The following is a 26,585-nucleotide window of genomic DNA, read 5'->3' on the forward strand; positions in this document are numbered from 1 at the left end:
TGAAATCTGAATATGCACGATTAGTAAAATAAAATAAAATAGAGCAGTCAGAATGGCTTGGAACCTCATTGTGTGCTTCAAGCATGGTATTGGACCAGGTTAAAATTTCTGGCAGGGGAATATTCTGGCAAAGAGGAAACAGTTCCCAGATCCTGTTGGGAACAAGTGTTTGTTAATGCTTCCTATTAACAGTAAGAATTAATTCTTGTTATTAATACTAAGTTCCTATTATTAATGTAACAAAGATGTAGAGGGAAAAGATGGAGTTGAAGGAAAGAAAGGAGATGAGGAAGAGCTAGAAGAAGAAGAGGAAGAAGAAGAAGAAGAGGAAGAGGAAGACAAATGAGATGAAGAAAGGGAAGAAAAAATCATAAAATCTTATAAGAGGAAAGGTTAGAAAAGACCTCTAAGGTCACCCAGTCCAACCATTGACCCATCCCCACCATGCTCACTGGCCACATCCCTCAGTGCCACAACCCCATGGTTCTGGAACACTTCCAGGGATGGTCCCTTGGCAGCCTGTGCCAATGCATCACCACTCTTATGGAGAATAAATTGTTCATAATATCCAACCTGAACATCCCACAGAACAACATAAGGCCATTACCTCTTGTCCTATAAGAAGGAGGAGGAGGAGATGGAGAAGAAGACAAAGGAGATGAAGAAGGGGAAGAAGGAAAAGAAGAAGAGGAGGAAGAAAGTGAAAAAGAGGAAAAATAAGGAGGAGGAGGAGGAGACAACGTTTGGCCACCTCTGCACAGGAGACCAGGCCATGACATGGCACAGACACACTGCCTGATGTTCATTGAGCAGCAGGGTCAGCACTGAGTCCTGCAGGTGTTGGTTTTCTGGTATGAGGCACCAAAAAGAAGGGGAGGAGAGCTCAGGAGTGAGCTGGAAGGTTTTTCTTAAAGGGAAAAAAAAAAAGTGAAAAACCACAACTTTTTAATTGATTCAACCACACAAAGAATGGAAATACACAAAACCAGAGCAGGCATCGGGTGAAAACTCCTTCCACTTTTATAATTACAGAATAGAAAAGAAATCCTCGGTTCACGTTACAAAGACGGTCTTATAAAAAAACAAGCCAACAGAAAAAAGATCACGGAGCACCGGTGACAGTGGGACCGTGCCCTCTGCTGTCCCCCAGGGTCACCAGCACTGGGATGTGGTTCTGAGGACAGGTGGATGGGGTTGATCCTGGAGGTGGGCTCTGCTGTCTTGAAATCACTTTATTTCTCAGAGATGGGGGGGAAAGGGCTCAGAATTATTGCCTGCAAAGCTCCGGCTCAGGCTGGGGTGAGGTGGTGGTGATGGTGGGGGGATGTAGCCCACCCGAGGATGTGGGATTGGGCAGCATTTCCCTTTGGGCTCCATCCTTTGGCACTTGGTGAGAAGGGAAAATCTGCTCTGGAAGAGCCCATCCTGAAGGAGCAGCCCTGGGGAGGCAGAGCTGGAGCAGCTCCCATTCATAGCCAAAAGTGTCCAGGGAACAGGGACATCTGGGGACAAATCATGGGACTGACCCCAACTCAAATCCATGCCTCAGGCTGGGAAAAAGGAGAACGAACCCAGAGTACATCAGTGACCACAGCATCTTCTTGAACTGAAGTTTGTTTGCAGGTTGTTCCAATACTTTGTATTCCCAACTCTTCGTTTCCAGTGAATATCATTTGCAACCACACCCCAGGAGCTCACATCTCACTCCCACCAAAACCATTCCCACCTCCCAGCTCATTGATCACCATTTTTTTTTTGCTGCCAAAATGAATGCCCCCATTTGGGGCAGTGCCAGAAAGGATGGATTTACCCTCAGAAGCCCAAAGGAGGCAGTGGGCACTGCCAGCCTTCGCTGAAGGCACAATGCGGCCTCGGGAGGAGGAGGAGGAAGAAGAAGGTGTGAGGGGTGAGGGTGATGCTCAACAAAAGTGTACTCAGGCACTTCAAATTAAAATAGAACAAAATAAAATAAAAACCAACCTAAAACATTCATTATATTCATTAAAACAGCCTGAAAGGGCTGTGTTGAGAGCAGCGTCAGTATTGCCAAATTCAAGAGTTCCGATAGTGGGGATGGAACCCCAAAACGTGGGGAGGCTGTGGGGTGCTGGTCCTGGGGTGTGGGGACAACGAGCAGCCCAGCTCTGGTCCCCTGGTAAGACAGTGGGGGCTTTTTAGGAACAAAACCCCTTCTTCGTGCCATCCCAACTCCAAATCTGGCGCTTCAGGACGTTCTCCAATGATGCCACAGGTGTGTCAACCCCACCAAGGTGCAGTTATAAGCCTGAGCTGCTCCAAACAGGCTGGGTTTTGTCCCAAATCCCCTCTGCGCTTCATTCCGCCCAGCTCACAGGAAGAGGACACGCTGCTCAAATTGAAAACCAAGTCTGAGAAACAGAAGAAAAGTGTCCAGTGACCGAGCCCACATCCCCACCACGTCCCCATATCCTGCTGCGTCCCCATGTCTTCGCTGCGTCCCCACTGTGCTGGCCCATCCTGGGGCTCGAGCACAGCACTGAGCATTTCCTTGGGTCTTTCGCAGGTGAACTGGAGATGTCCTGGCCATGGTAGCCTTGCACTGGGAGCCAACCAGATGATGGAGCCCTTGGATGTGACCATGCCCAACTCAGCTTCATTTTTTGGGGTGCGAAAGGAGAACGGAGGGAGGCGGCTTGGTGCTGTCCCCATCCCCCAGAGGTGGCAATGGCATTGAGTTGGGGACAGGGAGCTACAAGGGGTCCAGTCCCACAGCAGCCAGGGCAGATTCAGGGCACGGAGTTACCCAGACCTGAGGAGTGAAAGGGAGAGCTGAAATCAGCGCTGGTCCCCGTCTGTCCCCATCTGTCCCCCGTCTGTCCCCTCTGCTTGATGAAGACTGAGGAGACAAGGAACGATGGCCACAAGCACCCATCCGTGGTGACAGGCACCTGCTGGGGTGCCCATCACCCTCATTTCACCACCAAAAACAAGACAAAGCAGCAGGGGACAGACTGGGCTGTGTCCCTCCAGGGTGGCATAAGGTTGCTTCTGTCCCCACCTGCTTGTGGGGCACTGAGGGCTCAGTGCCCATCCTAGGATCCACGATGGAGACACAGGGACATGGGGACATGGGAATACAGTGCCATGCTGGGTGGGCCATGGTGTGAGACATGCACATCCTCCTTCTTCCTCTGGGTGGAAGCCCTCCCACACGCCCGGCTTTAATCCAATTATGTCTAATTGGGAACTGCCAGAGAAGCTTCAGTTTCACAGGCTGTGGGCAGGATGGATTCATCTTCAAATTAACCCTTTCTTCCCAGTTTCTCCCACCCGACCACTGCAACGGGAACCCTACTGAGCTCTATTTGCCCCACAAAGGCAAACCTGAGTTATCACCACCATTGCAGTGACCATGCAGGGAACACTGTGCCCCCAGATGATGGGCTGCAGGGGAACAGGAGCCATGCAGACTCCCAGTTTGGTGGATGCTGGTATTATTCTGGATGCATTTGTTTCCCCACGATCCCCTCTTTGCATATATAATTGCATGGCGTGCCCTTGAATTTGCATACAAGTCTTAAAATATAATTAATTGTTGGCAACCAGCAAAGCCCAAATGAGGCTAATCCCTTTAGATTTTGCAGCCTTATCTCGTTAGAGCATTTATCTAGTTAAGCTTAATGGGCAGGGAGAGGAAAGAAGCCACCAGCACTTATCAGCCACCGCTCACTGTGACAGAACCACCCAAAAACTCCTTTCCGCTGGGGCTGAGCAGCCACACAGCCCCAAATCCCTTGGGTTCAGCAGCCCTATGGAGCTCCCACAGTATCCCCAGATGGACTCACGTGTACAGTGGCTGTAGCTGTAGATGCGACGTCTTCTGCGGCGCCTGGTAACCATAGGAGTCAAACCCACCGATGAAGTCAACTGGGAAGAGAGGAGAGCAGCAAGGTGAGCAAGGAGGGCACAAGGGACGGCCCCCCGACCCCCCCGTGAAGCTGACTTAATATTCAGCCAGCTCTCCATTTTGACGGCATCCATCCATTTCCAAATCTAATAAGATATTCCATTAAAAAGATGCATTCGAATCTTGGCTACAGCAGCATTAATATTAAAAGTGTATTGAATGCCTGAATTTGTTTGAGTGTCGCACAACCACCTGGAATGCAAACACGCTTCAAAGACAGCGCGGGCAGATAAACCCCTCACCAGATCCCCGTCTCCATAAGCAAGTTATTACAACAGGCAGTGTCCAATTTCACACGGAGATTTTTCCTTTCCGCTACAGTGGATACAGAGGCGGCGGTGGGGAGAACACGCCCTGAGGATGCTGAGACCATTCCTAGGGGTGTCAGTCTGGTCCTAGGGATGCTGAGATCGATTTTAGGCATGCTGAGACTGATCCAGGGGATGCTGAGCCTGGTCCCAGGGTTGCTGAGAGTGGCCCCAGGGACGCTGAGTGTGGTCCCAAGGATGCTAAAACCAGACCTACAGATGCTAAAACCAGACATAGGGATGCAGAGAGTGGTCCCAGGGATGCTAAAATTGGACAAAGAGTTATTAAAACCAGACCTAGGGATGCTGAGCCTGGTCTGGGATCCCACAGCTCCCCCGGGCTGTCTCCAGTGCTGTGCTGGGATCCAGCACCACCAAGGGACCGTGCATCCATTGTCAACCCAGATGCATTCTCCCTAAGACAAGGGGGATGCTGAGTGCTTCTCAGTGCCTTTGCAATGCTGAAAGCTGCAGCACTTCACTACCTCTGCTCGGCTGCTCAGGCTGCCAGCTGGCATGAATTAATTAATGGCAGATGAGCATTTAATGTGGCTGGATGGCTGCAGCCATAACTGCCTGTTTAATTGTTGTCGGGGTACTTAGAGCTTCTGTATGGGTGGGTGCAGTGATTATTGTCAGAGCGAAAAGCACAATGTAGATTACAGAAAAATTAGCCTGCATCTTCACTTAATTTTTCCCTTCTGCCCCTGCTCAGGGAGCATCGTGGATGGGAGGAGGCTCAGCCAATGGCAAGTGAAACCGCATTGGTTGACATTGGTTCCATTCTGCACCCCAAGGCTGTGACTGCTACCACCCTGCAGCACCCAAGGGGTGTGCTACGGAGCTGGGGGGGCTGCTGGTGGCATGGGGTGGCACATCACATCCTGATGCAGCACAGCTGCCTCCTTGAGGAGGGAAAAATGGGGCCAAATCCCAAAGAAGTGATTCCTTCTCCTGCTGTAGCCCAGAGCTGCCCTTGCCCTATGTTATCTGGGATGGATTTGAAGCACTGCAGCTTGCCCTGTGACTAATAGCAAAGGCACTCACAGCTGTCTTCTTCTTCCAGAAACACTTTGCTGACATAGCAGGCGTAGACGAAGCCGAAGAGCTGCAAAATAAAAGTGGGCAGGGAGAGGCCGTTATGGGAACAAGCAGCACCATGAGGAGGGCAGCAATGTGGATGGGATGAAGCCAAATTTTGGGGAAGCAGGCATGCACGGGGACCTCGTGTGTGCTCTGTTTGCTCCTTTCTTCCCAAAGCACCCAAACAAAGCGAATGCCACCCATGACCCACCAACACAACCCCATGTGTTGCTTTCTGCAACAAGACGCCTACTACAACACCCATGCACTGAGATATATCAAGGCAATGGGATGCCTCAGCAGTCCCTTACCGCCAGGAAGATCTGTGCGGCGCTGCTGAGCACCTCGATGTATTGGTAGTCCAGCAGGCAGCCGCTGACTGTGATCACGTGGTGGTCCTCGAGTGCCAGCCGGGAGTTGAGCACTGGCGTCACCAGGCAGCCCGGCCCGTTCTCCATCCACCACGAGCGGTGCAGGGAGGTATTGAAGGTCATGATGAAGTCTCGGTCCTGCAGGGGGGGAGCAGAGGCACCGACCTTGGATCCAGGGATCCCATCCAGGCTCATAAGGAGTAGACAGAAAATGTTTTTTCCCATCCCAAAGATGCTCCACAAGCACCATCCCTGCTGCAAAGCCACACCGACACTGCGCTGCCCCCACCAGCACCAAGGACAGGTCAGCACTGGAGGATGTGTTAACGAAGAGTACCCAATTAACCACTCATCCGTACAGCCCATGACATCCCCAGGGTTTGCTGGGGGTAGGGACACACATCCCAGCAGCGGGCATGCACAGTGCTGGGCTGAAATTTAATGCAAGCAGGAGCACAGTGCTTGGGCTCATTGAGGGTTTGAGTTCCTAAAGCCAAGCCATGCAGGTTTGCTTCCACACAGATGTCTCCACCACACTTCATGACAACACTGAGGTTTGCTCTTTTCATGCAAGAGCTATAATATAACAACTCAGGTTTGGGATGAGAATGCCCTGCAGTATTTCCAGCAACCCTTGGTGTGTCTAGACCTGTTCATCCTTGTGTATCCCTGGAGCTCCGGTCTCCAGGATCTCCTTCAGTCCTTTTCCCTGGAGCAGACACAGACCCCAGAAACCCCCCAGAGACCCCTGGGAAAGTGGGAACTCACCGCGCAATGCTAGCAGAGGGACGGAGACCTATCTCTGCTTGATCTCCTCACTGCATTCAGAAATTGTGTTGCCCCATACACACCATCCATAACGCCAGACAGTGCTAAGTGCCAGCAGGTGATTAATGACTACCCTGAAATTCCCAGCTCATCAGCCTCATTAATTTGGTGCTCCTGAAACTCTGCCTCCACCACACCACTGTGTCACTATTCCTACCCATTGTTGTCCCCAGTGCCATCCATCAGTCTGTCCCATGTGCACTTACATGCCCAAGAAGGGATGGGGATGGATAGAATGAAAGAGAAGAAATGAGACAGGGAATGATGAGATTAAAGGGAAGGGATGGAATGGAAAAGATGGAAGGAGTGGGAAGGAAGGAATGGGATGGGATGGAACAGAAGACATGGGGTGAAGAGGGATGGGATGAAAGAGAAGGAAGGGATGGGAGGGATGGAATAGGGTGGAATAGAAGGCATGAGATGAGTAGGGATGGGATGAAAGAAAAGGGATGGGATGGGGAAGGAAGGAATTGAAGGGATGTGAGGGATGGGGAGGAACGGAATTGGATGGAATGGAAAGGTTGGGGTAGGGTAGAAAAAATGAAAGGGGAGAAATGGAAGGGATGGAGATGGATAGAAGGGATGGGATGAAAGGTTTGGGTGGTAGGAACTGAATTTTGAATGGGTGGGGGGGAAGGGAAGAAGATGGAAGAGAAAGGATGGGATAGAAGAGAAGGGATGGGATGGAAGAGAAGGGAAGGATGGAATGGGATGGGGCAAGATGGGATGGAAGAGATGGAACTGGATGAAGGAATGGAATGGAAAGGTTGTTATGAAAGGGATAGGATGGAACAGAAGAGATGGAAAGGGAGGGATGGAGAGGGATGGAGAGGGACAGAAGAGATGGGAAGGGAAGGAAAGGAAAGGAAGGGTTGAGGGAGGAAAGCGAGAGGAAGGCAAGGAGGCAGCAGTGCCTGGCTGTGCTGTGGAAGCCTGTGGTTACCTGCGACAAGTGCCCAACCTCCAGGTAGAAGCAGATGATGAAGGCGTTCCAGCCGACCCACAGCACCAGCCACACCGCGTACTGTCAGAGAGAGCGAGCCGATCAGTGTGCGATGCTGCGCCAGCACCATGAGCATCCTGCTGCCCGTCCCACTTCCCAGCTCCCAGCAACCTAAGAGCAGGGAGCTGGGACACCTGGCACTGCACGGTGCCCATGGCCCAGCAGTACCTACCATGATGAGGTATTTGGATCTGTACTGGATGGTCCCGAAGATGCCCAGGATGACAGCCATGATGTGTAAAAAATTGGCCAGGATGGGTGCCCACTGATAGCCCAGGAAATCAAAGATCTGCCGCTCCAGCGCCGCGATCTGGGAAAGAACAAAGGAGGGGACAGCGCGGGAATCAGTCACAGCGGCAGCTCTGTGGACATTAAAGGCAAAGAGTATCGCGTAATTAATGAGAAATCCCATGGACAATTAGTTACAATAGACTGAAATGTCTGCATGATTCATCGGCCAGCGGTGGGCAAATACATCATGAGCGTGGAGCTTCTGGGAACGCATCTGCCCAACAGTGGAGGAAGGGCAGCACAGAGCTGCGAGCCCATCCCCTGTGTGCCTCAGTTTCCCCACCCTCTGGGCCCGAGCTCTGTGCAATGCCCTCCTTTTAGGGCTTGGCATCCCCTGGCTGTGGCTGACTGCTGGCAGGAGGATGTTGGGCTCGTGCTGGGTCTGTTGGGCCCATTTCTCCATCCATAAAGCATCGTTCACATTACCGCTCGTTGAGTTGGTTTAGCAAGAGCTCTAATTAATGGAGACTTCAGCCAGCAGAGCAAAGCCCTCCCGTCTCCATCACACGCGACACACAGTGAGCACGGAGCCGCGCAGCCCCTCGGGCCGGGCTGTTTGCATTAAGGCTTAATTCACTCCCGCGCTATTTAAACTCTCTAAGGAAACAGCCTTTGGAAATACTTACAACTGGGCTGTAAATCTTTTAAATCGAGGAACGTAAATAATAAATGATACAAGGAGCGTGGTGCTCGGGGTTTTATAGCCATCCATTGATCTGGTGGCTGGTGATGGAGCTGCTGAGCAGGACCCCTACGTGCTGGATACCAACAGGAGATGGGAAAGGGCCTCCAAGAGCATCCCACAGAGCCAGTGCAGGTCCCAATTTCTTGTGCTAACAGCACCCTGTTAGGACCCACCCTTGTTGGCACCCCCTCACCCATCACAACCATAAGTGATGCTATTGGCATGGGGCTGAGCCGCCATGCACCAGCCCGCTGCTAATTAAGATAATCCTGCAGCTGGTCAATGCAATGAGTTTTAGGGCTCCCTCTTAATTAAACAGTCTCTAGTTCATCGATCAGCCCCAAAGTTCCCTTTGCAGCAAATCATAGCAATTAGCCGGGCGCGGATGTGTGCCGGAGTCCTGCTAATTGAAACACAGTGCTTTCATTGGAAGAGTGGAATGGAAGCGGCCGGGCTCCACCAGCACATGGGGAGAGGAGGCAAAGCTGGAGCAAAATGCGTTTTGTTTAATGCAGCTGACACCAAATTTGAGTGGAAAGAAGGTTCCCATCACTGCTATCCCCACGTGACCCATTGGCCATCACACTGTCACTTCACTATGCCCCGTGCCAACATTTGGGGCAGTTTTCCCAGCCCTGCACTCGCAGCAGCACTGAATAAATCCAGTGGATTTGTGGGGCGGTGGTGGCAGCTATGGGGTGATTTTCTGCCCCACAGCATAAAGAGCAGAGGGAAATGGGGCTGAGCCTCCTGGGATGCAGGAGACGATATGCAGTGGCTGCAGACCCTGACCCCCCCGCGCTCCGTTCTCACGCCTCAGCTGTGATGGGGCTGACAAGTTTGCTGACACAGATGCATAAATATACTATCACAGCCCCCAAAGCCTCGATAATTAACTGGTAGAGGGAGACAAGAGCGAGATATCATGCTGAAGAAACGCAGCAGGGCTGGGGGCTCCTTACCCCTTCCCTTGGCTATAGGGGAGCTGGGGGGGACAGTCCCTCTGTCTCTCTCCCTCCTGAGCATCCCCATGGGGCCAGTGAGAGGGATGAGCGTGGACACCCCAAAAAGCATCGCAGCTGCTCTCCGTGGATCCCTATCAATACTCCCTGGATTCCAGGCTATGGCTTTGGCCACCCCCACCTGAACAAATCCCTGATCTCCCCCATGGGGCAGAGCAGGCGGGGGGACATCCCTGTGCCACTTGTCCCCACGGCACTTGGGGGACCCAAGTATTGCCTTCCTCTCAAACGGAATCTCCTCCAACCTTTGTTTTAACCCTCTGGGAAATATCAGGAAGAAGATGCTCCCTTCACCTGCCGGCGGGGCTTTGTTAAAACCCTCTGACGTGCGACAGGAAGGTTTCCTCCTGGCTCTGAATGTCAGAGCAGAAGAGCCTGGAGACTTCCCTGGGGAAGCAGCAGCAGCAGAATGGTGATTGTGGTGGTGGGGAGGGGGGCTTGCTTCCATTTTTCAGCTGCCTGAATCCCATCCTGGTCTGTTGCTTGGCGTCTCTTGTAGATAAAAGTCCTCAAATCTGGAGCAGGATTCCACAGCATCCCAGTATGGCATCCTAGTATGATATCCCACTATTGCATCCCAGTACAGAATCCCAGTACAACATCCCGATACTGCATCCCAATACAGCATCCCACGAAAACAGCATCCTGGTAGTGCAACCCAGTATGGCATCCCAATATTGCATCCCAATATGACATTCCAGCATGGCATCCCAGCACAGCATCCTGGTATGGCAATCCGGTACAGTATCCTGGTATGGCATCCCATACCAGTTGGGCACAGAAGGAGGTGGAGAAGGGACCTCACCGGTCCCTGCTGCTGGCATTTGTCTCCCAGTATGGCAGTGGCCCCACCAGGCACCAGGCTCCTGCTCTGCCCCTGGGACCGGTGAGGGATGCTGAGTCCTTCCATCAATCCACAGACTCCATGGACTGGTGGTGGACCCCTGGAGAAAACCCAAGGTTGGACCCTCTGGGAGGGCTCAGGGGGTGGGGTGGTGCCCACACCTCATCCCACACCCCAACAGAACCCAGGTGGTCCCCATAACACGGAGCCCACGAGGAGAAAAAGAGGGGCAAAACCCCAAACAGGCAACACTGCAGGGGACACCCCCAATCCAGCGCTGAGGACCGATGATTCCAAAGCAGTGTTTGGCCAGGTGCTGACGCACAGCCCAGCTTCGGGGCTGCAGCAGCGACTGAGCAGACGGTGGAGCAGGATGTGGCCCTGCTTGATGCCACAGCAGCTGCGCGCCAGCACAAATCCCTGCCCGGCCCCACAGCATGGCAGGAGCTGAGCGTGGATCCATGCCCCCCGATGAGCCATTATCCTTCAGCTGGGCTATTTCCTTCTGAACACCATATGCCGCCGGCTCACCGGGGATTTACTTTCATTTAGTTGCGTTTGAATAGATTTTTTTTTCCATCGCGGATTCCCTTCTGCTGAGGCCAAAGATGCTGCGAGTGCAGCTCCTGCTGAGCTCTCACAGCCAGGGCTGCTTGCTGCCAGAAATGCACAATTTCTGAGAGGTTTTACAAGAATGCTGGGGTCCAGTGGGAAAGTCAATGGGGCATGATCTGTGGGGTGTCGGGAGGGAGAGGACGTTTGTCTGAGATACCTGGGAAGGTGGTGGCATTGTGTCCCCAGGAAGGTGGTGCTGGGGGTAATGGGGCATGTGGGACCGATGGATTGATAGGTGGAGGGATGGAGAGGGATGGAGGGGGAGATGGAGGAGAGGGATGGAGGGAGGAAGGAATGGAGGAGGGGAGAGGTGGAGGGATGGAAGGACGGATGGAGAGAGGGATGCAGAGATGGAAGGATGGGGGGATGAATGGATGGAGGGAGGAAGGGATGGAGGGATGGAAGGATAGAGGGAGGGATGGATGGAGAGAGGGATGGAGGAGTGGAAGGATAGAGGGAAGGATGGATGGATGGATGGATGGATGGATGGATGGATGGATGGATGGATGGAGGGATGGATGGACAGAGGGAGGAAGGGATGGAGGAAGGGAAGGGCGGAGGGATGGAAGGATAGATGAAGGAAGCAATGGAGGGATGAAGGAGAGGATGGAGGGAGGAAGGGAAAGATGAGTGGTTATTCTTTCCCTCCCCTTAGGGGTGGGACATGACAGTGGGGATGGTGCCTGGGCTGGATCCTGCCTGGGAGCACAGCACCCTGCACTGGATGCCCTGAGCTCCACCAGCACCTGCACCCAGGAGCTGCACATCTCCACTTAGGGAAATTGGCTGCTATTTAAATTAACAGCAAGTAAGCGAATTGACTATTAACGAGGTGCAAATACCGCTGCGAACCCAGGGATTTCATTTAATGACTTGGAAACAAGTTCTTGACCTACTTCCAACTTGCAAAATCTTTCACGAAATTGCAGGCAGTGGCACGGATGAAAATAAATTAAAGGAGCCAGCGCCACGCTCCCACACGTGGGCAGGGCTGAGCCACCCCGCGGGCAGGATGTGCCCCAGGATGGAGGCACAGGCTTTGTTAATCCAGCAAAGCCCTCATTGGGATTTTTCTGCCCTCAAATCCCTGCTCTTCCAGCTTGGCATCCTTAGGAAAACCCAACAGGATGAGAACATGAGGACACAGGAGGGGTTGTGTGGTCCCCCCGGGGCTACCCATCACCCGCTGAGCCCCCACGTCCTTTGGCCAGCCTTTGCTGCCTTTTGCCAATTCTTTTTCTGCTCCGTTATTTATTTAATTTTGCCAGGCGCTGCATCCCGCTGCGTTGCCATGGGAACGTGGCAGCAGCCCCAGCTGTCTAGACGCTGCGCCCCAGGAGCCCGGCGTGTGGGCAGGATGCAACCCAAGCACCCATGGGTGCGCCCACCCAAGCATCAGCCCCATCCCAGCACACTTCCCAGCTTCCCTGGTCCCTTCCCAAAGCCACCCATGCATCCAACATCCTGGGGACCTCCTGGTCCCTTCCCAAATCAGCCTCTTTTTCCGACAGCCCTGGGACCCCGCAGACCCTTCCCAAAGCTACCCCTGTGGAAGGGAAACTGAGGCAGAGAATAGGAGGTGCCCAGAAGGAGGATGAGCACCTCACGCTGAATATCCCAAATCTGGGTCCCCAAATGGATGAGGATCCTTGGGGAGAGATAAGATGGGACCTATGGGGAATCCTTTTTGCAAACCAAACAGTGGGTCACCGGGGGTCCCAAACAGCCCCATCTCACCCATGATAATCTGTTGGAACTCTTCTGGAACCCTCCGCACAGCTGGTGGTGGCAGCCAGCTCCTATAGAGGCTCCAAACACATCCCAGTACCATTTACACAGACTACAGGCTGGAGATACGATATTGCATCTATTATTTTTACTGTTACATAAATGCTGAACCAGAGTGATAAGGCTGAGATAAGGCTTTGGGCTTTTTTTACCACTGCTGACAGAAAGACAAGAAAGGCAAAGTGATTCATTCTTATACTTTCCCATCATAAGTTGCCTCTGAATTTATACCTTCCTGCAGACAGGCTCCCTCCAACAGGCACAGACTGTGTTGCTTTAATTGTCCCCCCAAAATGGCCTCAAAAAGGTCTCCCACTGGGGAAGGCACAGGGATCCTGGGGGAGGGACAGCACAGGGACGTGAGCAAAGGGCCAGCCCTGCACTGGCACTGCTGTGCCTCAATTTACCCACCTGGGAAATGGGTTCAGCCTTTCCCTGCTCAGCACTGCACTCAGGAGGGTTTGCAGAGGAGCAGGGTGACAAATGACATTCCCAGAGCTACAACACGACCCAAGTGCAGAGTTGGGTCACACTGCCACAGACAGCCACAAACATAAAAGTCAGGCTGTGGGTTTAAGCAAATCCATCTGGAAATAGAGGTGAGCACCAAAGGGACTGCACAGTCCCTCACTGTACCCAGCCTGGAATCTGGGATGGAGCGTGAGTCTGCTGTCCATCCATCCCATTTCATCCCACTTCATCTCATCACATCCCATCTCACCTGTCCATCCCACCTCATCTACCCATCCTATTCGTCCCATTCATCCCATTTCATCTATTCACCTCATTCTTCCCTGTCCCATCCCGTCGCATCCCACCTAATCCATCTATCCTATCCATCCCATGAATCCTACCCCATCTATCCGTTCCATCTACCCCATCCCATCCCATCCCATCTCTCCATCCCATTTCATCCATTCAGTCCCCTCCCCTCCCATCCCATCCCATCCCATCCCATCCCATCCCATCCCATCTCATTCCATCTATCCCATCCCATCCCATCCCATCTCTCCATCCCATTTAATCCATTCCATTCCATCCCATTCCACCTATCTGTCTGTTGCCCCAGCCCCACACAAGGACTCAGGAGATGTCCCCAGAATGCTGCCCCATGCCTGCAGGACACGTGGCAGTGACACCAGACCCATGGCCCCAGCACCAAGCTGTGATGCTCAAGGATCAGGGCACTGAAATGTCGACAAATGCCTTACTGCAAACACCAACTTCCAACAAACAGGCTTTTGGATAAATAAAATTGTGATTAATCAAGCGCCTCAATTAGACACAATGAGCCACAGCTCGTGATTAAGCTGAAGACTCGCAGCAGAAAGCACATTAGCAGCATGGACACTCAGAAGCTGAGAATTAATTAAAATGAAGCAAAAAAACCACTAAAAAAAATAACCCAGTAAACGGGGAAGCACACAGAGGCTTTTTCCATTTAGTGGGGACTCTGGGGATGCTGAGAGGAGCCGTGTCCCCAATCCCAAACCGACATGGTGGTGTTGGGTGACAATGGGACAGGAACACCTCTGCCCATGGATGTGAGCTCTGTGGCTGGCTCCGGCTCCCCATAGGCAGCCCCGTTTAGACAGGGATTAAACCGCAGGCAATTTCAATGCTAATTCTCCTGGTTAAGTTCTTTAGTCCAACATCTGCAAGAAGCAAGAGGTAATTTCCCCTGGATCTCAAACAGCGACTCAAAGACGCTGTTAATAAAATGCGATAGAGGGGCAAAAAGAGAGAGGGGAAAAAAATCCAATTTACTGACTTATTTAGTGACACCTTTCGTAATCAATTCTCCCAGGAAATAAATACTGATTAAAGCCAACCGTATTGCTATGGAAACGGCAGTCCCTCCTCCCACGACCTGCAGGCAGCAGAGAGGATCGGATGAGGAATCTGCCTGGTAACAGCCGCGCTAATGAAGCGGGAGCAGAAATATCCCAGGAGCTACACTGCCACCAAAGGAGCAGCCATGGGTGGCTCTGGGGAGGTGAAGCCACGCAGGGCTCCCAAATATTTGGTGTAAGGGCAAGGCGGGGTGGCCACAAAGAGGAGGGATGTGCCCTCATCCCATTCTATCCCATCCCATCCTGTCCCATCCCATCCCATCTCATCCCATTCCCAACCTTATCATATCCATTTAATCCCATCCCCTCCCATCCTATCCCATCCTATTCCATCCCACACCACCCCACCCCATCCCATTCTCATCCTTATCATATCCATCTCATCCCATCCTTTTCCATCCTATCCCATCCCATCCCAACCTTATCATACCCATCTCATCCCATCCCATTCCATTCTGTCTGATCCCATCCCATCCCAACCCCATCATATCCACCTCAACCCATTCTGTCCCATCCCATCCCATCCCATCCACCTCAATTCCTCAGCCAATTTTTAGCATTAAAACACAAATACATCCAGCATCACTCAAAACATCACTGAGAGTCCCCTGAAACAGAAACCCGACCAAAAACACCACTCCTTCCATTGGGGTGAAGGCCGCATCGCTCATCCACCAACCCCTCCTCTAACATCCAACCTTTAGGATCTTCCTCTCTCACCTGTTTGGTGCCACCACCTTGGCCACTTGCCCTCATTTCTCAAGGCCCTAATTTGAGCCACTTACATGGGGGAGTGGTGGTGGTTACGGGTTTCATATGCAGGTATTAATAGTGAGTTATTGTCAGCTAGAGACGGGTGGGCCCGGCAGGGAGCGGTGTGCCCATCAATCTTCCCCTGTGATGAATGTAAAGCAGCAACGGGTGGGAAGCAGCAATGCAAGGTCCAGAGCTCCCCATGAAACTGCAGTGGGTTTTCGGGGTGCTCTACAAGCAATGGGCTGGGTGGGACCTCATTAGGGCTGCTTGTTATTTATTAATAGTAAAGAAAACCCAACAGCTCCAGCCCCATCTCCCCGTGCCAACAGGATTATTGGCTGGAAACACACAAGCACACGGGTATGGATGTGCGGCCCTAATAGAACTGGAAGCCTTCATATTTGCAGCAATTGCTGCACGTTAGCAAAATAACAATCGCTGTTAAGCACGCTGCCACCTTCCCCATTCATCACGGCGAGGATTTAATAAGGCGCCTTCACTGTGCGCGCTGTGACCACCAGCACATTATTAAACACAGCGATTAGCAGCTGCGGTGGATGGGAGCTCATTAGAGACTTCTTAAACATCCATAAAAATTGCTTTTATTAAGCAGTGATTCCTCTCTTCATGCCCATCGCATTAGGCTGGCACGACACCGGCCAACCCACACCCCAAACCCTGCAGGGGGGCGCCGATGGGGACGTGGGCATGTCCTCTGCTCTGGGGTCAGTCCCACCTGGAGAGGTCGCAGAGGGATGGATTTTTCCCCATGAAAAAAAAGCTTCTTTCCCCCAAACCACACGTGAACTCCTGCACACCATGTGTGCTTCTGCCCTAAGCCCTTTTTGGTGCATCCGCAGGAGGTACCAATTTCTGTACATAATTTTAGGGAAAAACTGACACAGATGGTGCAGCCATATGACCAATGTATCCACCACCTGCTGGCGTCATCGTATGGGTTCCCACTGATGGGCAATGGGGCCGTCCCCACAGCACCCAGTAGCACCCTGTTCCTCCTCCTTGGGTCCCACTAATGACAGCAGTGGGTTGGCTTTGTCTGCCCTGAGCTTGCCAACATGCAAAGTGCTTCATTCAGGGCTTCAAAGGGGAAAGTGGGAAGGGAATAGGGAAGGGAAGGGAATAAGGAAGGGACGGGACGGGAAGGGAGGGAAGGGAAGGGAAGGGAAGGGAAGGGAAGGGAAGGGAAGGGAAGGGAAGGGAAGGGAAGGGAAGGGAAGGGAAGGGAAGGGAAGGGAAGGGAAGGGAAGGGAAGGGAAGGGAAGGGAAGGGAAGGGAAGGGAAGGGAAGGGAAGGGAAGGGAAGGGAAGGGAAGGGAAGGGAAGGGAAGGGTATCCCATCAGGGCACTCGGGGAAGTGGTTCAAGGACACAGGTGGAGCCCTACAGGGCTGACACCATGGGGCCATTGCAGCCTGTCCCCACTCCCAGCCATTTATTTCCATGCAGGAGAAGGGGAGGACATGTGCTTGGCCTCAGGGGATTGCAGGGGATGGGACGAGGGTTCTCAGCGCGACATTTACAGGCAACAGCTGAGGACCATCATCAATCTGAGCCATTACAGCATGGAAAGCATGGAACCGGAGAGCAGACAGGAGGCTTCCTCATTCCCATGACCCCAGTGCCCCTCAGTGTTGCCTGAGCATCCTCCAGAGCATCCCCTGCTCCCTCCCAAGCTCTGCCACCAGTGCTGTGCCCACAGTGATATTGATTGAAGGGACCAGACTGGCCCAGAGCACTAATTACGCCTAATCAAGGCAATTAGCCTGAGAGTCAAGCATTCAGAGCTCAATGTCCCATGTGTGTACAGTGGCCCAGCCAGGCACGGTGGCTGTGTCCTTCGCTTGAATGAGGGCCATAGTAGGCAGTGAGGATGAGGAGGCACTGGGACACAGCCCATTACTGGGAGAAATTGTGACACAAAATGCCCAAAGCATGAATTATAAGGCAAAATGTGTGATCTCAAGGGTTCCTGCATCCCATGTCCTGCATTCCCATCCTGCATCACTGCACCTTGTGTCTGGGTGCAGGCTGATGGGCACTTGCCATTTTCTCACTCCCCAAACTTCCTTCTGACACAGAGGGAAAAGCAAAAATGTGTGAAATTTCCCAGCCAACGACATTGGAATGGTTATTAATCTTATTAATAAAGCACTCAGGGTTTAATGTCCTGTTCAAATATGATCAGGCTGCTCCGTGCCAACTTTTCCTTTCCATTTTTCCAGGCCGTTACATACATATTTTGAAAATTGAAATGAATAGTCACTTTCAAGCAGAGGAAAAGACCTCCATTAGGAGGTCCCTGCAGCACTGGTACACAGCGATGGCTGCAGCACCCATGGGTGCCCATGGAAGGAGGCAATGCCAGCAGGATCCTGCTCCCAGGGATGGCTGTGGGACCATAGAGCTCTTTTCCAGCCCCATTTCCCACCACAGACCATCGGCACAAAGCTGGGATGATGCTGATATCTCAATGGCCAAGCCCAGCGTCCTCCCAGTGCCTATAACCCACTGCTCTTTGCTGCTTTGGCACCTGTTGGTGAGGCTGGATGGAAGTGCTGACCATGGATGGGATGTGGGTTGGCTGCTGCCCATCCTCATTTCCCATCAGGATTCCGTAGGCTCTGTTTTTTTCCCCGCAATTTTCCCATCCCACGGTCACAACAAATCTCAGTGCGATGAGTTTTGGACCATTTGATCTTCAAATCCTTCTTCTCAATCATCAACCCCTTTGGGTTCTTCCTATGCTGCAGTCTTTGGAGAGAACACCCAGTCAAGAGGAGACCATGTGCCCATCACAGGGGATAATGACGGGAAGCAGCAGTGCCAATCTCCAGCCCATCCCCTTCCATGGGCAATCATCCCCACCACTGGGGATGATTCCCCACCCTCCCAAAACATCTCACCCAGGCAGGACGAGGGCTGTAGGAAAGCCTCTTTGACACACTGGTGTCTGCTGGAAATCAAAAAAAAAAAAAGAAGGATTTCCAGCCCAAATGACACCAATTGGGCACAATTCGAGGGGTTACAACCCAAACAGTGATTATCTTCCTGCCCAGAGCTCACCCAGAGGCACAGCTGGGAGTTTGCAAACAAACACCACGGTCAGGAGCCCGGCCAAGCTGTCCATTGATCCATGAGCTCCACTGCCAGCCAAATCCCAGCACGTGGCACCACTCCTGCATGTCACTGTGGGCAGCACGGGGATGTCCCAACCACAGCCACCACTCTGGGAGCACAGAGCCCAGGGACAACTTTTGTACCAGTTCCTTGAGAAACAAGACCGAGTTTTGTTGGACAAAGCTCATTTTTTGGGACATCGCTCGCTGTCCCATTGGCTTTGCAGACCACATTGTGCTTCCTCTCCCCATGCTCTGCTCCATGCCCACGGCTCCTGGTTCACCCCAGATATTGCTTCCCCACCTCACCCCCCCCCAAGACGTGTTTTCAGCCCTCTGAATGCTTCCCATTGCTCACAGCTTTGTTGCAGAGCAGCGTTAAAGATGTAGAGTGCTGTTAATACTCCTGGGTGCGCGTCAGCTCACCCTGCACATTCAGACATCCTGCACTTTAATAGCGGTTTTAATTGAGAGCCGTAACACCGCTCCTTCTCCAATGCACACCCATAAACCTTTATGGCAAATTGTCAGCGTGGCTTTTTGTATGAATAATGAAAGCACACGTGTGCACGGCCCACGATGCTCACACACGCGGGCATCTCGCTGTGCTGCGATGCCACCCCAACCCATCATCCCCAGCTGGGATGGCCATGGGTTGGTGACAAGGTGATCTGGGTGACACCTGCCCAGACACACGTGGATCCCTGACACACATACACGCTCCTGGATCTCCTTAGCGCTGCTCATGCAGCAGCCCCATCCCCATCCCAGCAGCATCCGCTGCCCTGCAGCATCTCCAGTCCATTGCAGCATCCCATGGGTGCGCACCCATCATGCTGGCACATGGGGAAGGGGCACATGGAGCCGTGGGGATGGGGCCCTCCATCCGTAATGCCGCTGTCAGCCCCAAACCCAATTACCATGGCAACCATGCAAATGTGAAAGCTTTCCATAATCATTAGGGAGAGGAGCTGAGCAGTATAAACAGTGACTGCAGTAGATTACATGCCTATTACGAACAGTCGCGGCTTCTGAGCGCTGGTAATTATACCTAATTGTGCATTTAATTGTGTAATTGAAAACCCACATTCAGAGTTCAGCCTGGGCTCCGTTCCCCCCATCCCTGGTGGTGGGGGCAGCCCCGGTCCCGTTGGCCTCACACCATCCCTGAGCACAGGAACGACAGGAACCACGCGAGGACAAAAGATGCTGGCGGCCGTCAGTGGCTGTCACTGTGCTGGAGGTGGCACCAGATGCAGCATGGCATGGCATGGCACAGCATGGCATGGCACAGCATGGCACGGCACAGCATGGCACGGCACAGCATGGCACGGCACAGCATGGCACGGCACAGCATGGCAGAGCACTGGATGGCATGGCACAGCACGGCATGGCGCAGTGCTACTCGGGCAAGCTCCAGCATGCTCAGCCAGGCGGGAGGCACCAACCCAACTTTCCTTTCCCACCCAGTTAAAGGAAAAGGAGAGAAACAAAGAACAGACAAAACCCTTTGGAGTGCCTCAGGAGCAGAGCGAGGCAGTGAGGCTGTACTTCTGCTCATCATCATTAGGTTTCAGGGTGAGCAAGAGGAGCAGCTCACAGCTCCTGTGTGCTGCTGGTGGTGAAGGGCAAGGCAGGTTGCTTCTCATCCGGCCTGCTCAACAGCTTTCATCTTAGCATAAAGAAAAGAGAAATCCCCCTGACAATGATGAGCATCGCAGAGGGCAGCAGCAAAACCCGCAGCCCAGCGGAGCCAATTCTCTGCTCCGAGCCGACCTTCTGCTACGGCAATAAGCAACACGAATAGCCGGGGACAGCATAAGAAGGGAGTTTTGATTTCACTTCACCTCCCAATCACCGACATCTCCGTCCAGCCCCTCTCGAGGCTGAGCAGAGCCACACGCAGGAGCTGCCCTGCCAGCCCGGGAGCTCGCACCGAACCGTTCCCTTCCTGTAAAGAAACGCACCCGAATCACCTCTCTGTACAGCGCTGCGATGTTTCCCTGCAGGACGACGCCAGCAAGACTTCGTTTGAGTTGACCAATGGAAAAGAAAAGAGTGGCTGAAAGCCGGGGAAGTCCCGCACACAAGGAAACACCCATCGCTTTTATCCGGAATGAACGGGAGCGGAGCGCACGGACCTCACCGACACATCCACGGGCAGACGGACAGCCCAAAGCCACGGGGACATCACGGCAGCATTCCGGCGATTCCCTCTGCGCCCATCGCTGCCGCTGCTGGCGAGGCACGTCCAGGGGCGCTGCTTGGCCGCAGGGTTTAACGAAGCGGGGAAGCGCTTGGATAATTAATTGCAACCTCGCTGGCTGCCGGTTAGATCGGAACGCGCTCCCTTCGCCCGGCCCTCTGTCAGCAGCGTGATGAAGATGGATCCGTGGGCGGCGGAAGCGCGGCACGCGATTATTGCCGATACCCACAGCCCCGTCGTACCAAACCCCGCTCTCCCTCTGCCTGCCGGCGGAGCGGTGCCGCTCGGTGCGGAGTTTGCAAAGTGCCGCTGCGGCTCCAAGTTTCGCTGTCACCGCGGCTGATGCCGGGGAGCCCGAGCAGCATCCCTGCAAACCGCCCTCCGAGCGAAGAGCTCGCAGCTGGAGACAAAGCTCGCACCTGCCCGAGTCGCCTCCCCGAGCGCCGGCAGCGCCGGGAGCTGCTTCAACCCCATCTCTGCTGCTGCAACTCCAGCGAGCGCTATATGGCAGCAGGGATGAGGGTCACGTTTCTTTTATCTTTCCATTAAAAAAAAAAAAAAAAAAAAAGGAGGGGGGGTGGGGGTCGCATTGAAGCATCCCCAGCAAGGTCACCCGCACAAAGCACCGCCCGGCATGCTGCTGGGCGCGCGGCCCCTCGCCTTACCAGCTGCAGGCAGCAGAATCCAACCAGCGTGCATCTCCCGTTGCATCTCCCCATGGTTTCCCAGCCGGAGCCGCGGATCTCCCCGCCGTGGCTGCGCGTCTCCTTCCTCCGGCTCCTCAGCAGCCGCCCGGGGAGCTTCAGGGGGGCAGCACGGCCATGCCCCGCTCTCCAGCCCCGCTACTTTCTTCCCAGCCCCGTCGCCTCCCGCATCCTGCCGGGTTAGCACAGAGGCGGGCTGCGCTCAGCAAGGGGCATCGCCCCCCTTCCCCGCCTTCCTCTCCCGAGCCCCGCTCCCCCCCCCAGCCCGCTACATTCCCATCGCCGGGCGCGGGGCCCCCGGGGCCGCGCACACCTCGCCATCCATCCCCGGGGCACGCAGTTTTGCGCCGAGCCCGCCCTGCCCCTCTATTGTCTCTCCCGCACAGCCCCGGGGGCGGGCGGGGAGGAGGCGGCGGGGTGGGGTCGGGGGCGCGGCGGGCAGGGCGGGCGGCGGCCGCCGGAATAAGAGCCACCCGCGCTCCCAGCGGGGCCCGGCGGGCGGCGCGGCCGGGCAGGGGGCGGTGCGGCCGGGCACGCCGCGCCCGCTGTGAGCCCTTCGCGGCTTCCGGGCAGTCGGGGGAAGCCGGGAGCGGGGCCGCCTCCCGCAGGCAGCGGTAAGGCGCGGCTGCTGCTCGCGTCCGCCTTTCGTTAGCATCGGTATTTGGTGCTTTTTTTTTTTTTTCAATTGCAGATTTTTTTTTTCCCCTTCGCTTTTGTTGTTGGGTTAGAGCTCGATTTGTAAAGGGCTGAGGAAGTGCTGCTCCCCCCCTCCCCCAGATCCTCCCCACCATGCGGTCCTTGCGGGCTGTGGGTGGGTGGTGCCTGCAGTCTGAGCGCAGGGACCCCGTAGCCACCTCCCCTGGGGTGGCCATGCCAGGGCAGCACTTCGTTTTGCAGAGAGGACAGACACAGCCTTGCGAGCAAAGCTACCCCACCGCGCAGAGCACGGAAAGCTCCCCAGGGCCGGGAGTGACCCCTGTCCAGCACCCAGCCAGCTGGCTTTGGGCCTCTGCTCTCAGCGGGCTCCTATCCGGGAGGTTTGGGCAGGGAGGTGGGGACACGTGGGGCTGGCAGGGTTCGGCCCCAGCTGCCACCAACCCTGCCCGCCTTTGTTCTTTCTCCACAGCACACCTGGGGGAGCGGAGAGTGCGAAGCTGTCAAGGAATAGCTGGGATGGTGCTTTCCCAGAGCTTTGGAAACCTCTCCCTGAAATGCCACCCAGCAGAAAGACTTGGGAACAGTTCACTGCTTTACAGCTCTGTTCATTTCTTTTCTTCAGGCCTGATTTTTTTTTTTTTTTTTTTTTACAACAAAGAATCTATTGAAACTGCACATATTTTGGCACCAGAACAGCTCAGCTCTGGGTCTGATGGGCCACGGGCTTATGGATGCATTTAGGTGTGGGTGCAGGTCCATGATCCAACCCATCCCATCCAAAGTTTGCCTGAGCATGCATCCCCACGCACCAGCCTGCTGGATCCGCTGCTCCTGGAGGTGTTCTGTCATCCTGCAGTGGGAATTTCCCCCTGCCCCACTGCAGTGTGCTGGCACGTGCCCTCAGAAGTATTTCTGGGAGGTCCAGGCATGGCCAAAGGATGGGGTTTGTGGGAGACATGCAGCTTCTCTGAGTGCAGAATCCGCACTACAGATATTCAGTGTGCTCACAGAGCAGTAACCAGGGGAGGTGGCTGAATGCAGACGAAGCTGGGGGTGCTGGAAAAGGAGGCACTGCTCCAGGATGTAAGCAGAGGAGGGATGTGGGGTGAAGGGACTTCGCCCCATAGGTCAGCACCAATGAGGTCCTCACCGACACACAGTGCTTTGTTGACGATTGCAAGCCTGATGTGCTCTGCTCAGCCCTCCCCATCAGTGCAAGGGGCAAAGGCTCCAGTAAACACCATAGGAAAGCAAAACGTGCTGATGGAAAATAATGAGAGCGATAAAACCAACACAACGGTGCCGAGATCCTGCCTGGCTCTCGACCAGGTGGAGTTTTGCAAGGAATCAATTTTAGATTAAAAAGGTCAATATAGCATGTCAGGCTGCTTCCCTAGAAGGCGAGGAGATAACTTCATTTGCGAGCGGGTGGGGATGGGCTGAGCAGTCTTTCCCTTGCTCTGCTTTGCCACCCTCCATCCCCACCTGTGATCTTTTGCTCTGCTTTTATTTTGTTTTATTTTTTTTGTGGAAAGAAAGAGAAGAGACGACGCACAAACGACGGAGGAAATATAAGGAGGAAATAAAATCAGGGTCGCATTATTCATTCATGGAGACGGGAGGAAGCTGTGAAGATAAGTGCTTTGATGTACGCCAGACGCATTGTTCGAGGAAAGCCATTCTTTTTCAATATTGCTGCCTTTTTCAAATGGAAATGTGGTGCGTGGGGGATGACAGCGTGTGCTCACTGCCCCTCATTAGGGGCACAGCATTCCTGAGGGCCGAGGCCCCATGGGATGGGTGGATGGGTTGCAAGGAGGGAATGTAGAAATACCGAGAGGCTCTCGAAGGTCTTTTTCAAACTGGATGAATATATGGGATGTGTTACCCCGAAGGTCAGGTCAGTGGTTGGAGCTGATGATCTTAAAGGATTTTTTCCCACCTTAATGAATCTATGATATGTTATCCAGTAGGTCAGGTTGTTGGTTGGAATTGATGATCTTGAAGGTCTTCTCCAGCCTAGATGAGTCAATGGTATGGGTTACCCAGTGGGTCCAGTTAATGGTTGGAGTGATGCTGAAGCATCATTTCCAGCCCACACGGATGGGTTACCCAATGCTTGGCTTCCGATGGCTACTCAAGCAGAAGTTCTGCCAGCCCCACAGCCCAAGCAATTGGATGTCCCCCATCACCCTTTGCTGTCCCCATAGCTCTCAGTGACCTGTCAGCATGGTCACTGGGAGCATCCCCAGGACCACAGGGCATCAGTAAGGTCATCATCCCCTTCAGTGGCCACCAGATGCAGGGCCTGGCCAAGCTCTGCATCCCCAGGGCATGGGAAACCAGGTGGGATCAATCCCTTGGCTGCATAAAGTCTTCTTCGACATCTGTCTGGCCAGCAAAAAATTTAGGGGAAAAAAGCACCAAAACTGTGCCAGGGGCCATGGTGTCCCCCCTGGGCACCAGCCAGGGCTTGGGGACATCCCCAGAGGGGACGTGGCAGCCCCGAGGAACTGGCTGCTGAGCTGAAGCCCTGTAAGCACCCTTTAGGATCCCGGGCAGTAATTGATGGTACCAAGCAGCCCGCTGGAACAAGACGGAATGATCGTTTTGGTGCGTTTATTGGCCAACAAATCTTTGAAGGGGATCCATCTATCTGTGTTACGGTGACAGGGAGAAGATATTTATTCCCATCCATTATGCAAATCAGCGCAGAGTAAACACATGCAAATCTCTGTGCCGCTGCCGTGCAGGCACAGGTCTGATGCAATGAAACCCTGCGGGTTATTGGGGCTCCCGCGTGCATCTCCTTGCTTGGTGCTCCCAGCAGAGTGTTGATCCAGAGAGGTAGCAGCAGAGCTCCCCAAAAAACACAGTGTAGTGCCGTTAGTGGGGAATGGGTTTGCACTGTGCCCTCTGCTCAGGCTAAGTCCCCCCTGCAGGCTGATGGATAGCTCAGTTTTGGTGGAGCAGCCATGATATGCACGTGCCAGGGCTGAAGTTCTTCTGGATGCATGCTAATGAGCCCCTAATTAACAAGAGGTCAGAATGGCAGAGCAGCCCTGCAGGTGGAAGGGAGAAGATGGACCCCATTGCAGCCCAGCATCGTGTGACGGGCAGCCAGGTCCCAGCCAGGTACTGGGAGCAGAGGTGCTCCAGTCCCAGGATTAGGGATGCTCCAGCCCTGGGAGCAGAGATATCCCAGCATTGGGATCAAGGATGCTCCAGCCCTGAAGTCAGGGATGCTGCTTGTGATGGGCAGCCCAAACCTGGGCACCAAGCTCAGGATGCCAGACAGCAGCCTGGAGATAACACCTCCATCACAGGTGGAGACAGAGCCGCTGACCCAGACCCCAACCATCCATCCCCTCATTTCACCTGTCTCCAAATCCCAGTGGCTCAAACCCCTAAGGGACACCTGGCACCGAGCATCCCACCTGCCTGTGCAGGGCCAAGGGGAGAAGAGATGGAGCAAACCCAGCACACGGGGCACCACTGCTTCCCCAGCCTCCTCCAGGAGCGCACACACATCTATTTAACCACTGTGTCCCCAGTTTTAACATAATTAGCCGTCAGCCTGCCAGTCAACGTCAGCTCCTGCAGATCACCATTAATGGATCGCTGTTCAGCCAGCTGTTATTGAATCGATATAGAAATTAAAATGCATTCTTTCCATTCTTTCTCAGCTGTCATCTTATCTCAGTGTCTAGCTAAAAGCACGGCAGATTACAGAATCCATCATCATTTAGCCTTTGTAGCTTGCAAAATTCATAATTAACAAAAAAATTCTATTCAGTTTCTCGTGTAATTTAATTAGTTTTCTATTAAATAGAGACTAAATATCATCTAATCCCCCAACAGAGCAAATAATTGTTTTCTATTCTTTTAGAAACTATCGCTACCAAAATTCATTAGGAGCAGCAATGGGAAAAGGTGTGGAAAGGGCTGGAGGAGGGATGGGGCAATCAGTGGGGCAGGTGGGGATGGAGCAGGGCTGGGCTGCCCACGTTGTGCCCTGCAGGATCCCACCCTGTGCCCCATGCCTCCATCCAGGGGGCTCTGTCCTCCAAAGGGTGACGTGGCATAAGGGTCCAGGACCAGAGTGGGGACAGCCATGCAGTGCTGTGGGGCTCCCAGCCGTTTATCTGGATCATGGGACAGATTTAATTTATAGTGAAAATCTCTCAAGCAAAGACGTCCCTTGGAGGAATAAACCTGTTTAAGAAAACAATTTTCTCCGCGCTCGGATTATGCCTTTAATGGCTTGCTGCTGTGTGCCCTGGAGCTCACACTGCTCCAGTGAAGAGAAAATGTCTGTAAGCATTGGTATGCATGCATGTGTGCATATGTGCATGTGTACACATGTGTGTGTGCATGTGTGTACGTGCAATGTGTGCGTGGATGCATGCATGCTGCACATGCAAGGGCTCAGCTTGGCAGCAAGCCCCTTGCACAAAGGACTTCCTATGGCCGTACCCCACCCCACTTGC

General features: G+C 53.6%; 1 protein-coding gene across 2 annotated transcripts; it reads right to left on the bottom strand.

Annotated features, from left to right (window-relative positions):
• Nucleotides 1-928: 928 nt before the first annotated feature.
• NKAIN1 (Na+/K+ transporting ATPase interacting 1) lies at nucleotides 929-21,896 on the bottom strand. 2 transcript variants are annotated; one of them, XM_025143034.3, is made up of 8 exons: nucleotides 21,752-21,896; nucleotides 21,400-21,610; nucleotides 7,712-7,849; nucleotides 7,480-7,560; nucleotides 5,649-5,846; nucleotides 5,302-5,362; nucleotides 3,825-3,906; nucleotides 929-2,788 (listed from the first exon to the last, which is right to left on the bottom strand). In XM_025143034.3, the coding sequence occupies exons 2-8, from the start codon at nucleotides 21,451-21,453 to the stop codon at nucleotides 2,779-2,781; spliced, it is 624 nt and encodes a 207-aa protein (XP_024998802.1). In that variant the 5' UTR covers nucleotides 21,454-21,610; nucleotides 21,752-21,896; the 3' UTR covers nucleotides 929-2,778. The 2 variants fall into 2 exon arrangements, with proteins under 2 accessions (XP_024998802.1, XP_015153055.1); XM_015297569.2 differs by lacking the exons at nucleotides 21,400-21,610; nucleotides 21,752-21,896 and adding an exon at nucleotides 20,496-20,661.
• Between the last annotated feature and the right edge of the window lie 4,689 nt (nucleotides 21,897-26,585).

This window comes from Gallus gallus, chromosome 23 (genome assembly GCF_016699485.2).
Source record: "Gallus gallus isolate bGalGal1 chromosome 23, bGalGal1.mat.broiler.GRCg7b, whole genome shotgun sequence".
NCBI classification, from domain to species: Eukaryota; Metazoa; Chordata; class Aves; order Galliformes; family Phasianidae; genus Gallus; species Gallus gallus.

Bases quoted from the DNA above. Each gene is read 5' to 3' on its own strand.
- NKAIN1 (XM_015297569.2), bottom strand. From the start codon at position 20,630: ATGGGTGTTTCCTTGTGTGCGGGACTTCCCCGGCTTTCAGCCACTCTT. The intron at 7,850-20,495 runs GTGCGTTTCTTT...GTTCTTTCCCAG, and splicing joins TGTACAGAGAGGTGATTCGG to ATCGCGGCGCTGGAGCGGCA. The intron at 3,907-5,301 runs GTGAGTGCCTTT...CTCTCTTCCCAG, and splicing joins TCTGGAAGAAGAAGACAGCT to TTGACTTCATCGGTGGGTTT.